Genomic DNA, 15,566 nt, shown 5'->3' with positions numbered 1-15,566 from the left:
AAAATAATGTAAAAATGTACGGAAGAGGATTTGGGCCAAAACTAAAATCAATAAAACAGCCTGAATTCGGAGATTAATGAATAATTATCATTATAAAAAGTTACTTTCTGCAGAATATAGATTTTTTTGTCGGACAGAAGAGATTAAGAAAATAATCCTAACCTAACACTAAAAAAAACAGCATTGGGATGAAGTAGATGCTGTAGCTCCATCAGCGTGTCATAACAGCTCTTCACCACCAGAGGGCAGAGCAGGACTAAAATATCTATAGAACAAGAAAACAGAGTTTTGTTGAAGAAACGTTTATTTGTCATCTCTGACTTTAATACGATACTTTCTTAAAACCTGATGATTATAAAAAACATGTTATATTTGTGTTTGTTTGTGAACTTGTGTTATGATCATGTTTGTTGTTGCGTGTCTTCACAAAAACGCGCAGCTTTTTCAAATTCGGCGTCATCATCTGTGTCAAATGCACCCGGCGGAAATGAAGAGAATGCCCTTTCAGAATAAAAGACCAAGCAGTCGATTCCCATAGTGAGGACAATCACGCTGGTCGTCACTGAATGAAAAATGTCTCCAAAAATACGATGTGTGTGTTTGTTCTTCAAAGATCGTCTTTACTGAGACTTTTATTGTTTAAAAAAACACGCGAAAACCGGAAGTAGAACCTGTGCTTGTTCTGGAGCTTGACGGTAGTTTACAGCACTGACACACACACACACACACACACTCAGTCTCTGAGACACAAACACGAGGATCAAGTGAGACAGAAGAGATAGACGTGAAGACAGTGAGTGTGTGCGTGTCTCTGTCACACACTGTGGATTAAAGCAGATTATCCAGAAGCACGACCAGGACCAGGACCAGGACCAGGACCAGAATTTGCCTGCGCAATTTATATTATACATGAACATTTTTAAGGACTGGAGTCTCCTGCTGTGAGTAACTGACTGTGTGTGTGTGTGTGTGTGTGACGTTGTTTTTTTTTAAGTTTAAGGGAAAAACAAACGTTTAAAAGACAAAAATCCACTTCCGTTAAATGAGTCCTTGGCTGTAAATTGTCTCACTAATTAAAGGAGCAGCAGGTGAAACGAGGACAGACCTCAGCTGAAGTGTTAGTGCTCATTAAGTTTAAGAAAATAAAACTTTTACTGCTATGTAACTGACATAAATGTACTTTAACTGGTTACCAGTTACAGTATAAACGTATAAATGAGGTTTGACATCATGTTGGACCAGTGTTTGTCCACAGTGGACATTAAAGTGATGTTCTTTACAAAATAAAAGCATGACGGACACACAGCCTTCGTCATGAAGCCAAAGCATTTTAAAAAAATGAAACAACATTTTTAAAAGTCATAGATTTAATTAGATATTTTACAAACAGTGTTGGGATGAGGAGTTCCATCCAAGGATGTAAATTACAGGGGGGGACATGTTAAGTAAATTAGTCCTGGGGGACACTTTCCAGTCCTCAATGGTTTGGTCCATTCTCACATAGCATATTATGAGTCATTTAAATTATTTCTTTGATTTAGATTTTCATTCCGACAGTTTTTAATTCAGACAAATATTATTATTATTATTATTATTATTATTATTATAATTATCATTATTATAATATTCCAACTGTTATTTTCCCCATTTGTCCTTGTCCCTTAAAATCAGCAATTTTTGAATAATTTAATCGATTTGTGTTTGTACAGAAAACGTTGGTCATATGTTGTGTATCATTGTCGACAACCACCCTAATTTTTTTATTATATTATAATATTTCTCTTCCTGGAATGACTTAATGTTTATTGTCCCTGGCCAACAATGACATGAGATTTTAATTTCCAGTTCAGGTTATTCTTATTTTGTGTGTTAGTTATTGTCCTGAAAGAACACAAAGGAATCCATGTCTGCGTCACATGACGCCCAAAGCAATTATATTAAATAACAAAAATTCAACCTTTTAATGACTGGAAGAGGACCGTCCGAGGAAACAAACTCTGGACTCAGACTAACATGTTTAATCTCCACCACGAGGAGCTGGTGCCGCTTCGTAGTCGCAGAATATCTGCAAATCTAAATTTGGAATAAGAAGATAAGTTGGGATGATGGTGATAATTTCACTTGAATCAGTTTCATTCCCCGCCCCGGCCATTAGTCTTCATCACACATGATTCAATTCCCTCGGTAGTTTTTAGTGTGATTATGTGTGACGATGCACATGTGCAGCTCTTGTGTTTCTCCCACTTGATTCCTGAGTGAAGCAGGTGGTTCCTCCGTCCTCCGTCCTCTGGGACCTGAAACCCAGTCAGGCTGAGAAGGACGGTGTCGTCTTAGAATCAACTCCTCCCTCCTCCTCCTCCTCCTCCTCCTCCAGTTGTCGTGGACTTGTGTTTCAGTAGCCGAATAAACTTTCACTCAATTTACACCGGAGCACAGGAGAGGATTAGCCTTCATTAGAAGTGGCTTCCATGATGGTCTGACGCAGGCAGGGGACGGTATGAAAATTCCATGTCACAACTATCCTGACTGTTGTGATCATTGGACCTTCTCTCCGCCCTCCAGTGTTTCTGGGGGCAGAGCTTTGACCAGAGGGGGTGGGGAGTATCGGTTGCATTTTGTCAAAGTTTAGCTGCTATTTCTAATTGAATATTTACAAGGAATAATATTTACTTTTGCTCTCTTAAAATTGCCCAGAATTCACTGAAATCTGAAATCCTGAGACTGCAGGACAGAGAACTGCCATATCACTGTTCTTGCACAGAGAGAGAGAACATGTGTCCACATACATGTGCACAGAAGAGTCCATGTCAGTGTAGCGGGAGCTATCAATGTGTGTATACCACGAGACTTCCTTATATAAGAAAGACCTACCAAGTTCTACCAGAACACTCGGTAGGTCTGTCTATCTTTGAAGGTTTTGAAGACCCAGCTCTTCCAAGAGCATCTTCTGTCCTAGCACTTACCTTCTGCATCATCAAAGCAAGAGTGCGACACCACCAACTGAACTGGAAAGTGTCGTGGTCAGTCCATGTAGGACAATCCATGTAGAATCAAAGTGGAGGCATGGGCGGAGTCATCCACGTAGGACCTCGTGCTGGGGCAGTATGACCAAAAACTTATGTCATGGTATTTCCAGTTTCACGGAATCGAGCGGTAAATTCTTTTCGATTGATGAGCATGAGCGAGTAGTCGAGCTCCAGAGATGGACGTTCATTCATTCATATGACGGTTGCTTGCGGCGCTGGTGCCAATCTCAGCTGACATAGGGCGAAAGACGATTTCTATCCTGAGGTTGGTGGAAACTATCTCTGATGGGGAAGATTAGCTTCTGGCCGATGTCCACAAGCGTCCTCCAATCCGGGGCCTTGGCGGGAGGAGGTTTAGATGTTTTCTTTTCTTTCCCAGACAAACGTTTACTCCTCCCTGGGGATTGGTTGCACTTTTGAGGCAAGGAGTTGACCGTTGGCCACTTCCATATCTGATCTAAGACCACGTACTGCTGTGGCACAAGTCTGGTTTAAGTATTGGAACTGGTGATTGGATTTTGAGTCGCTTCGGCCTGGTAATCAGTAGCCATTGTGCCAAGAAAATTATCTTCTGTATTAAAGTGATGTTTTCGGGTATGATTGTCTGATTGGAGTCCTTTTGTAAACCCCAGCACTCTTGAGATTACAGAATATCCAGCCGTTGCCAATCCTCGAGATGTTAATCTTGGAACATTTTCATGTTGGCCTTCCCCTTGTTATCTGTACCATCAGGGCCAAGCTGTCACTTCCTGGAATGAGTGGTTGACTTATAAGGGGGTGTCACTGCATGTGTCAGCACTGAGAGACAAAAATACACCGGGGGGCTGAGCGTCACTGTCACTGGCTGATTGGATGGACTGCTGTCAGATGAGAAAGGCCAAGTCCAGCTCTAGTATGTCGGGAGGAATTTGGGATTGTACCACTCTTGGACCATATAATGCCATTCAGGTTCCCTGCACACCAGAGACGTGGCTGCACCTGTAACCTGTATGAAACAAACAAGAATTTAGACATGCGAGGACTGAAGGAAACACTTACTTCAGCTGCTTAACAAAAATCTCAACTCATAAAACTATCGACGTTAATGACTGGAAACTGAATTCACTCTCCCACACCAAAGAGCTCACAGAGAGACAGAGGCAGTGAGTTCAAATGTGTTGGTTTTCTCATTTGAACTCAACTCAACTCGAGAAAACCGCAGAAAAGGCAGGTTTGAAAAATGATTAGATAATCATTAATCATGTCACAGTTTAATATCGGTGTTTTTCACTGCAGGTCTGTGTTCTGTGACCTAATTCTGAGATGAAACGAGGTCATGACGCAAAAGGCAAATGCAATCACATTTTTGGGCGTCTGATCTTTGGTGTTTGGTGCTTGACTTAATTGTGGAATGAAGTTGTCTCCACAAGCCAAGGTGCTTCATAGGACTGCATTTAAATGTCCTTTGCTGGACCTGTGTGTTACCATGTCCATGTCATAGTGTATTTGTCACATTGAATTGTGTTCTCTGCCCTTGTTGACACAAAAGCAGGTCTGTCTTTGTGCCTCTGTCATGGTAAATAAAAGAAATGTTTGCATCTCGTGCAGAACCTGCGGCGCCTTTTATTGTATAAATTATGTTTTGCACTTTTAAAGGGATAGCTCCGTTTTTTTATGTGTGGCTTTACAAGCACTGTGTACAAGAATGTGTTTTGTACTTTATGTCACTACTACACATCCTTTGTACTTTATGTCACTACTACACATCCTTTTTCAACTGGAAGCTGAAGTTTGTGCCACTCTTTAAACCTCTCGCTCTCATGCACCAAAGAGAAAATCAGCATTTTTAGCTCGCAGGGACACAGTTGCTGATCCCATCAGTAAATGTCATATGTATTATTTTGTGACTTCTGCACGTTAAACCCTTAATTTGAATAAACACAAGTAACACAAACTTAGGCAGCAGTAGACGAGCAGCTCCAGTGTCTCTGTGACCTGAAAAACGCTCATTTTCTCAATGGAGTTTGGTGTGAGAGAATAAGAGCTTGAAAAACTGCAGTTTAATCCAGAAACAACTATTTAACTGTGAAGCAAAGAAGCAAACATTTCTTTTAGAAAAAACAGTGTAGATTTTAGTCCGTGAGCCTTTTGTTAAGTGGCAAAAATCAGTTTTTCTAGCTAGCTTTTTATTAAGAACAATATCCTTCATATCTCAGGCTGGTCTGCAGGCACACACACACACACACACACACACACACACACACAGTGACGTCAGTGCTGACATCACTCTCATTGAAGCAACAGTTAAGTGATTTTACACAATTATTTTAATCACGTTATCTTATTTCTTTCTTCCTGTAGTTGACAAGTGATGTGAGCATGTTTTCAGTGAGTTTTCAGTTCTGTCGTTTGAGGTTTGTTTAACTTTTCTCTCAGAGTGTGAACAACCAGACCCATTTAAACGCGTTTGAATTGTGGCTGTGTGGAGACTAATATCTGGTATTTACATGTGATAACCCAGGCAGGAGATGCAAATCTTGTATTTAGCATGTTACCAAAACAACCCTTGTATGTTTGTTTGTTTGAAAATCAAAAGTCAGTCCTCTGTTGTTCGATCTCAAGCAGTTGCCTAATTGACCTTTGCCCCAACACAGATTTGACAAAGTCACAGGCTTCAGTCTTGACGTTGCGACAGCCGGTTCAACCATTAACCATGTGAAAGTGGTTCTGCTGCTCTCAGTACCAGCGTCACACCAGGTGAGCTCAGACTCTCCGCTCAGCCGTGACACTGTGCTGACCTCATGTCAGATTCCTCACAGTACTTTGTCACGGAGACAACGGGAGAACTTGTGTATGAACCCTGTGAAACTGGAAACAGGACCTGACTGAGCTTCACCTCGTCTTATAGTGTTGTTTGTTCTTGCCTTTATGTTCAGCGTTGTTGTTTTGTTCTCTGTGTGAATCTATGATCATGCTGTGAAGCAGAAAGTGAGGCATAGTCCACATGTAGGGTATTTACATTCATTATTTACAGTATTTACATACAGGTATTTTCTGAAATCCTCTCCACGTGAAAACACAAAACCCACTGTTGTGTCCTGTTGTGTTAAAAGCATACAAACTCAACAGGAGGCGATGATATTACGGTAACTGTAAAGATAGATAAATACTTTGTTAGTTAACTAGATAGATACTTTGTTAGTTAACTAGATAGATAAATACTTTGTTAGTTAACTAGATAGATAAATACTTTGTTTTTCTCTGAGCTGAAAACAAATTTAAGTTTTGACAAAATGCATTGATTGGAAGTCCTGACCAGTAAGTCTACGTCTATGTTTTTGCCAGTGTAGTGTGGACAACCATGGAGGGAAAGCAGAAGCTAAAACGCTAAGCTAGTAAAGTGAGATGGCAGCTGACTGTAGGTGAATGAGTTATGCCCATTGAAACACCCATTGACTATTCCATGTAAGTGGTCAACTTTAACCGTACATTACATTTGAGAACCACGGCTTTAAAGTCTCCGGGATTTTTGATCGGTTGGTCTTGCTGTTGTCGTCTCTGGGTATTTGATCAACTTTGACAAATTCAATTGAGTACAATTTGAGTTCAATTTTATTTGGACAAAATAATTCACTTTGTTTCTCACGTTATGTAAACGATCGCGGAATGCAATACTTCTTTGATCACTGACTCCAGTTACTGACAGATGCATAACTTTGCAAGGTGCTACATTATTAATTAGCAGCGCAACAGGTTTGGCAGCTAAATCTAACCACCCAATCATATATGGCCCCAGATCTGCGTCACGCACAGCACCGTGTTGAATCTATGACCTGAAGAATCCAGAAGGTTCTGACTTCAAAGGGAGGTCCAAACGAGTCCTTGTAAGGTGTACCTACAAAGACCTAGTGTTTCAGTCATTGGTGCAACATGTTTGACTTCATGGAGCTCATGGAACGCCTGTATGTTCGTCATATTTCCATCACAACATGTTAGAACTCTGCAGTGGGACGGCAAACACGGACACCTGGTGTGTTTTGGTTTTGGAGTGGTAAAATGCAGCTGTTGTCCTCTGTAGACCTGATGAGACATCTCGGTGGGACGTGAAGTCAAACGTGGCCTCAGTGTCTCACGTGTCACACTGACACTGTTACATAGTGTCTCCTGTGGACCACAGCGTAACCTGAGAGCTGGTGACATACGACCGCCACGGTTCTTTTAAAACCTTTAGCTCCTCCCTGGACGACTAAATGTGTGGAAACCATCAATCGATCGGATTTTGTCTGTCACGATTTTCACAAAAGTCTAATGTGCTGTATATGTAAAAACATGAATTATTTAATTTAAAGAGGAATTAGGAATCAAAACAATATAAAAACGTTAAAATTGAAACTTTGAAAAGTTTGTAAACTTTTTTTTTTAAGGATCGTGACACATGGCAGCTTGAGGGAATCAGGATCACCATCTAATTTAATATTCACACATTTTTAGAGTTACTCGCAGCCACACACAGAAGCATGTGTGGATTCTTACTTCCTCTCACCCAGGGAACAGCTAAGTATGTGAGTGGCGAGTGGGCGGTTCCCCACGTCGACCCTCTTATCTGAAGGTTAAGTGCGGGTGTGTCGTGGTCTCGCTCTGATGTGACGCATAGATATTCACGCACAAGCTTTCCTGTCTGACATGACGGCACTTGTGAGGTTGTTTGGAAAAAGTGAAGTTTTAATTTCAGCAAAGTTGGGTTTGTTGTTTTTTTCATTTCAAATGTGTTTCTTTGTAAGTTTAAAAGTGGATTTTGAACATGGTAGACACAGTGAAGTTTAATAAATGAAGTTTAATTCTAATTTTAGCAGAAAAAATGGCTTTTAGATAATATCTGTGTATTTTTAGTCTATATCCTGATATAAGAGCTATATGTGGATATAAATACACTGTAAATACACTCCATTATATAAAATATAAACTACTGTTTATTTCTTTGTCTTTTAAATGTTAAATGAAGGATATTTACGTCTGTTAGAAACAAGGACATTGACTGTAAATATGGTAAAATTTGGATATAACACAAATACTTATAGGCGTAAAAATGTTTAATATAATTTTGGCGATTCCACGTCTTGTTTTTTATCAATATTTTTAAAGTTTATTTCATTCATTTATTCAATATAATAAAACCAGGAAAAGTCATCACAGATATATCCCAAGATCTTGTCTCATCAAGTCACAACATATGTATTTGTATACAGTATATAATATTGATTTTTTGTATTATTTGAACAATAGCAGAACGGTCGTCCGTGTTTTTAAATGAGAATGTTTCATTGTGGCCTGAACAGTCGGCAGCAGGTCAACACTTGACGCTCCAGCTGTTCTTGTTTCCTGTTCTCGGAGCCAATTGTTGCTGCTTATTTTCTCCAGGTCAATCTTCTTATTCCGAGAGTTTCATAAATGAAGAATGTGAAATTCCGCTCACTCTCTCTCTCTGTGTCTGTCTGTCTCTCTGTCTGTCTGTCTGTTTCTCCCACTCAGTGTTTTTTCTTTCCTTTCTTGGCATTCTTTGTCCATCTGGGCAGGAACTTGTTGACTCAGCTTTGATCCTTTCTCTCTCTTACTCTCAGTATGTTTCCATGCACAGTTGAGTCTACGTTGTTTAATTGTTCTCTTGTCCTTGTTACAGAGGAAACGCTAGCTGAGAATTGATTTAAGGCCCACACACACACACACATGAGTTTTGAATCGTATCGGCTTTTTATCCACAAGGAACCGACGTTTTGGGATCTTGGTATAGTTTTTGTTTGGATCGGTAAAGTGGTGGGCCAACTTTCCCTGGTAGGCGTGGTGTGGGCTGAGCCCGATGGCCGTGCCAGCGAGACATGGAGCGTGACGTTGACAACGTTAAGCTTTGTATGAGAATAGACGGCTGTCATGTGTCTAGCTCCACCCGTACCGTACCAAGGGAAGGGTACCGAAAAATGGAACGGTTGGGGCTGATTATTTTTGGTACTAATACGTACCTTACTGTACCGTTCAATTCAGTGGAATCACATTTCCTAAAATGTCACAGCGCCACATACAGGCCTTGAGTATATAGCACACTGTTTATTGAGTCATTTGGGCGGTTTTGTGTGTATAAAGACATTTTAAGAACATAAGTGTGTGTCCACCTCCGTTACACTAGGTGGCGATATGCCCCCTTTCAGCTTGTTGGTATTCAGCAGTTTCCAGTTCAACTGGCGGCTCGATGTCGGCATGTTTAGTGCCTTTCCGAGTCATTCTAACATCCATGATCTTTGAAATATTGAATTCTTTAAGCTGTCTTAAATTTGTCTTCGTCATTGTCTTCTGTGAACTGTGTCAAAGCCTGGAGTCTGGAATTGTGGGCCATGTGCCGAGCATCCACGCCAGTTTGGGTCTAGTTGAAAGTAAACATGCAGTAGGAATTAAACTACCAAACACATTTGTGGTGTGTCGGGACGGATTTTTAGTAAGACTAAACCCCGCCCCAAACTAGAGGATGATTAGTGGATAACTGATCTCCTGACAAATCTTGGATGTCTTCCAATTTTAGGCCAATTTGAACAGATTTTCTGGCTAAATTATCCTGTAGTGTGAGGGATTAACAGACGTGATTTTAACGTCATCAGATGCACCAGAGTCTGTTTGATATTTAAGACTCAACAGCGATTGGGGAGCATTAAGTCATGCAACTTTCTGTGAGATCCCAAATCCCTGGAATCTCTTCCCTGCAGTCATTTGATTAACAAGTGTGTGGTTCTATTTCTTGACTGGATCATCTAGTCTGTGATTTCTCAGGATTAAAACATTGAAAATCAACTTTAATCTTTATCCATGGGTCCACACTGTTTTGTTTTGTCAGAATATAAAATTCAGTATAACATTTACAGCATTAGCGAGTCTGCGCTGTAAAATACTTTGAACACCTTTATCTTTCCCTGGGGTTTTAAATCCACGGACACTAAAGAAGAGAATGTGTCAGTGATCTGTTTATTATTGAAGAGCAAATCCAGTTTCATATTACTAATCCATCACAGTGCTTTTGCTTTTATTTTAAAGTTGGGTTAAAGAAATGCAGTTGAGGCAGGAACAAAAATAAATTAGTTTTTTCTCCGTGAAACCCTTCGGTTCCACCACAGACGAATAATATTGATACAGGAAAGCAGACAGAGAAAGACATGAGAGATAAGCAGCCAGGAGTCAAACTGGATGTTGTGGTGCTACAGCGGGAGCTGCTGGTCGGTCTGAGCGAACTACAATTCATGCTCACGACAGTTTATGGTTCATTTAGTGATGGTTGACACGTGAGACAGACGGCTGAGAAAAATGTCTGACATGCCAGAAATTCTGCTGCCCTCAAACTCGACATCCAGAGACGGGGTGGTATGAATAGTTGTGGCGTTTGCTTTAGTACAGGATGTCCGGTATGTTTGTGTAATCATTCAATCACGTCATCGGAACACTGGAGCAACAGCTCTACTCCATCTGGTTGTCCAAACACTCTTACCCTACCTCTGAAGGTGGAGACCATGCAGACAACCTTCAGAGGAAACTTCTTATTTTTGGTCATGATCACCTCCTCCGGTGCCACTTCGGGTCATCAGCTGAGTAAGACCATTCCTCAACGTTTCGGCCCTTGAAACTAGAACGCCTCCTGATGACGGAGCAGCCACCCTTGGTGTCATGTCCTTTGTCTGGAAGCTGCTTTTCTCTGCATCTTCTGCCAGTTCCTTCAGGGCCTTTGGCTGCTTCATTCCTGTCACTCAAAAGGATCATGATGCCAACTAAACCAAACGTCTCTTACGGAACAGATTGTACTAATTCACATCGCGTTGTTCCTGAGCTGCTGACCATTTCACACAAAAATTAGGTTTTTATCGGTCTAGTGTTGATCCCATTCCAGGAGCAGCCATTTCCTACCAGGACTTTGCCCTGAAATTTGCCCTTGGACTGTATAGTTTAAGAGTTCAGTTACACGTATGGTACATTGGTACCAGCAAACCTCCTCGCATAACAAGACATGACAAGCAGATGTCCATAGCTACCGTCTTCTTTGGTCCCTTTTATCCAAAGCAGTTGGCACAAATGTGGAGGTGCTGGCATACATCCATATTGGATCCGCATATGGCTGTGGACGTGGCGGGATGAGAACATTTATGCCACATGTAGCGGAGAGGACCACTGTGTGGCCTTACAAATCGAGAGACAGCCAAGTGCTGAAGGTTGTTTCTGAAACAGGAGGACAACACAGGCAGACTTGATCATTTTATGTTTTTGAAATCAGCCTTTTGTATAGTTTGATGTTTAAAAAAGACACTTATTGTGTTGAGGTGGTCCGTTCGGTTTGGGACGTTTGGTTCCGTTGGCAATGCTATCCAAGTTGTTTATGATCACAGAGAGACTAGAATTCATACTGCATTGTGCCTTTTGGATAAAGTTCGGGTTAAGGGCACAATATGAATAAAACATCCTTTGTTGAATGGAATGGCACAGATCCCACCTTGTCCTGTTTTATGCACAGAAGATGTTGACAGACTCTGTTTTTTAGCAAAGTGTGGGTGAATGAGCTGTCTCTTTGTTTGCGCCCTAGTGACACATTTCTCTTGCTCCACTTGTCACCTGTACACCACAGTTCCTTGTGCCTCAGGCGACGGGTAACCTGATTCCACACTACTTAATGTCATTTACTTTACCCTTAACTTCCTGACATGACTTGTTTTGATGTGACTTGGAAGCTTTTTAGCTTAATTGACAAAAAAGTGGTAAATTTTAGTTTGGTTCAATGCAAAATGATTTGCATTTCCGTTGCCAGGTGTTGAGAAGGGTACCAAAATCACCATCACAGTTTTTGGAACCCTTCCGTTGGGGTACCAAGCACAGTGTTTTGCCTCCTACTGGGTGGAGCTAGACACAGGGAAATGGCAGGTGTTCTTTTTGCAGCCTTCTGTCAAACAAAACCTTCTTCGTTGCGAGAACCAGCCACATGCCAAGAAGAAGAACATAAAATGCTGGATGTGCGCCATTGTTATGCGTGAGTCACTGCTGTTTAACATTTCTTCTTCTTCTTCATGGAATTGGTTGGTTTTCTGATTCTGGTCTTTTAATCATTCCAAGAGTAAAAACTTTGATTTTAGTATTTAAAGCACTTTATGCTACAATTTGTATTTAATAAAGTCTGATTGATTGATTCCATGAAGTGGCACAGTACAGTTTAGCTCACTATGGTGTGGCTGCGTTTCCACATTTTAACTACTTCCTGTGTTATCACTCCCACAATCCACCCTGCCAGATGTGGGTTTTATGAAGGCGGAGCTTCCAGAGTTTGTGATCTTTCCCATAGACGTCCATGGGCCTCTGTGTTCAGTGTAGTGTGTGCACTTTTCCTGTATCTTTCTCTTGACCCAGTGGGAGAGTGTGAGTTACAGTGCAGTTTATCATGTCCGGTCATCAGAGACACTCTAAAGTAGGACAGTTTTTAGTCTCTGAGCTGACGTTGACAGCTTCCTGTGCTGCAGGAGTATGATGAACAACGTGGGGCAGGTTTTCAACTGGACAAAATAGAGATTTGTCCAAGTTTGTTATTATTCCAGTTGTCCGGCGCACATTTTGACCTTGATAGGACATTTTTTGTCTGGTCCTCACAACTTTAAAGGGCTTTTTAAGGTTTAACATCAGACTTATACAGTTTGGTTTAGATATTTAGTTGTGATATTTAAGGTGAGGGTAAGGGGTGAGGGAATGCATTGTATCTAATGAGTGTCCTCACAAAGAATGTGTGGGTGTGTCCATGACGCTAATAGTAACTGAGAGGCTTCCACTTGCTGCCAGTTAACAGAGACCTGAGACCCCCGTTGGGCCACTCAAAGACTTGAAAGGAAAAGTGTGTGTGTGTGTGTGTGTGTGTGTGTGTGTGAAATACAGATGATTATGTGACTGGCACAAAGTAAAAGACCAACCAAATGTTGTTATTGCATTTGTGTACACGCAGATCTTCAGGTGCTTTTATTTCAGACTTTATTTTAATCTGTTGTACATGCAGGTGTGTGTGTGTGTTTGTGCGTGAGACAACGAAACACTATCCATCTCTTACACGGTAACGATGACCGTAATTCTGAGAAGCCTCCAGAGATCAGGATCTGATACTTGACTTTGACACAGATGTTATCCAGGAAACGTTTGGTATCAAATTTAATTAAGTTAAGTTTGGTTGTTGGGTAGAGTTTGCCGTGTGAATTCAATGGTCAGTAAGTTAAGTGCAGTACTTTTAAATAGTATGGCTGCATCATAGAATAGAATAGAACTTTATTGAGGTAAGAGGTAGTCATAAAACAAGAAATAGAAATAAGAGACATGTAAAAGACGTCAAGACTGACACAGAGTTAGTTTACATTTAAAACTGGAGGCTCAAACTTGATCTCTTGGTCTTGATCTTGCAAGGCTGGTTTTCTGCTAACAGACAGTAGGGGGCAGTGGAGACAGCCCCCCCTCTGCTTTTAAAAGGAGTTTACACCTACATTTTTCCTTCCACCCCAACCTGTCTTGGCAGATGGCCACACATGTTTGAGTGTGTTTCTGTCAGCGATTTCTTCTTCTGTTAAAAGGGAGTTTTGTTGGGTTTCTCTGCTCTCGATGATGTACAGAGCCTTGAGGTAATGTATGTTGTGATCCGGCGCTATACAAACAAAATTGAGTTGAATTTAATGCTAAGGTGGACATTTGTCTCTGTGCCTCTTCTCGTCCACTGCTGCACTCGGGTGGAGCTAACGGCTAAACTTGAGCTTCTCCCGTGACCGTTCAGCTGAAGCCTTCCAAGGTCACGCTCACTCATAATCCTATCAGACATGCAGTGGAGCTGCAGGAGCCAAAATAAACGAAAGAATCTGTGTTGTAGGGAAAGAAAAGTCTGTGTGTGCGGCTTAATTGGTGAACTCAGGAGGCTTTTATATTGTTGCTGCTGCTGTAAAGTGCATGTTATGGTCAAAGCGGTTGTAACCCCTGGTTACCTCGTAGAGAAGTAAGGAAGGTCGCGACTTCGTGAGGCAACACGTCGACCTCTGCAGTTTATTTTCAGTGCGAGCTGCAAACATTCCTCCACTCTGGAATGTGACCTCTCCTTTGTATGATTTCAGATTCTTCCAGTGAACCCAGTTTGTCCTCATCACTGCTGATGTTACTTACTGTCAACAAAAGGCCTGAAGAAAGTGAAATGTGAAAAAATACCTTAATACTCAATCTTTTTGTCAGGTGTGATTCAAAGTAAGAAAATACAGATTTTTTTTTTAATGATCAACCATCGACAGGTTAAAAATGCAGTCGTGATGAAATGTTATTAGTGGTCGACTGATATTGGTCAGAATCAGCTGATCATGGAGGCGCAGTCATCTGATAAAATGTGGTTAAACGACATAATTTTTAAACTTAATTTTAAATTCATCATGAAAAGGTCATGAAAAAAATTTATTTATTTATTATTTGTAATAATTGGCTGATCCATGAATAACAGTCAGTGAATGCGAGTTCTTAAAAAAATGGCAAATATCAATTTATCGGTATACCTCCAAATGTTACACGAAACTCTGATTTTTGGTTTGGCTTTTTTTCCTCCAGAACCAGCAACAGACATCTGATTAAATATGTTTAAACTACATAAAACACAAATTATAATTTTTAAACATAATATGGAATACATGAAACAGGTCGTCAAACAAAAATAAAGTTTTAGTGACTTGACAATATTAAAAGGATCAATGACACAAAAATGTCTAATATGTTTATTAATCCATCAATGCCAGTTATTAAAATAATGGCAAATTACAAAAAACAACCTCTAAATGTGATGTGAAATGTTCTGTGTATTTTAACCATAATAGAAATATGAACATCTAATTGTTTAGTAGCTTTAATAAAAAGGTTTAAGACTGATCTTAAAAACACTTTTTGCTGTTTGTTTCTTCCAGAATCAGCTGATCATGGAGGCACAGTCGTCGTAGATCAGAGTCCAGCACTGACATAAGAAAAGTGTCAACAGAAACCAGACATCGGAGGAGGAGGAGACCAGGACACTGGTCACCACCGGTGCAGATGGGTGAGACGGAGGATGAGCGGACAGCTCAGGCCAGCCAGCTGTTTGAAAATTTTGTCCAGGCGTCCACCTGCAAAGGGACGCTGCAGGCCTTCAGCATCCTCTGCAGGCAGCTGGAGCTGGACCCACTGGACTACAGCAACTTCTACAGCTCGCTGAAGGCGGCGGTCAGCTCATGGAAGGTCAAGGCTCTGTGGACCAAACTGGACAAGAGGGCCCAGCACAAGGCCTACAGCCAGAATAAAGCCTGCCAGGGCACCAGGGTAAGAGGACAAGGAGATGAATGGGGAGGTGGCAGCAATATTTGATTTTTGGTTTGTTTTTGCCGCTACCGTTGCTAACAGTTCTAAGAGTTGGTGACCGGGGTGAAAGCGATCAGTGATGATTTTCTGTCATAAAGTGTCAAGTTCTTCTAGGCTGGTTTTATCTGCTAATTTTAGTTTGAAAGAACCTCTGAGAGCGTA

The 15,566-nt window shown here is 41.0% G+C and overlaps 1 protein-coding gene across 9 annotated transcripts in view; it reads left to right on the top strand.

Moving 5' to 3' along the window:
- The first annotated feature begins 738 nt into the window (after positions 1-738).
- Positions 739-15,566, top strand: part of mical2b (microtubule associated monooxygenase, calponin and LIM domain containing 2b) — a 45,750-nt gene continuing 30,922 nt past the window's right edge. For 8 of the 9 annotated variants that reach the window (XM_044035808.1, XM_044035804.1, XM_044035807.1 and 5 more), the window contains exons 1-2: positions 739-941; positions 14,978-15,365. In XM_044035808.1, the coding sequence (XP_043891743.1) occupies positions 15,102-15,365 (264 nt within the window). In that variant the 5' untranslated portion in view covers positions 739-941; positions 14,978-15,101. Of the gene's footprint in view, positions 942-7,683; positions 7,725-14,977; positions 15,366-15,566 lie in introns of those variants that run through there. The other variant, XM_044035802.1, reaches the window with a different exon arrangement.

The sequence above is a fragment of the Solea senegalensis genome, linkage group LG10, assembly GCF_019176455.1.
Source record: "Solea senegalensis isolate Sse05_10M linkage group LG10, IFAPA_SoseM_1, whole genome shotgun sequence".
Taxonomy (NCBI): domain Eukaryota; kingdom Metazoa; phylum Chordata; class Actinopteri; order Pleuronectiformes; family Soleidae; genus Solea; species Solea senegalensis.
The sequence above is the reverse complement of the archived record's forward strand: the minus strand, read 5'-3'. Positions and strand labels throughout refer to the sequence as shown.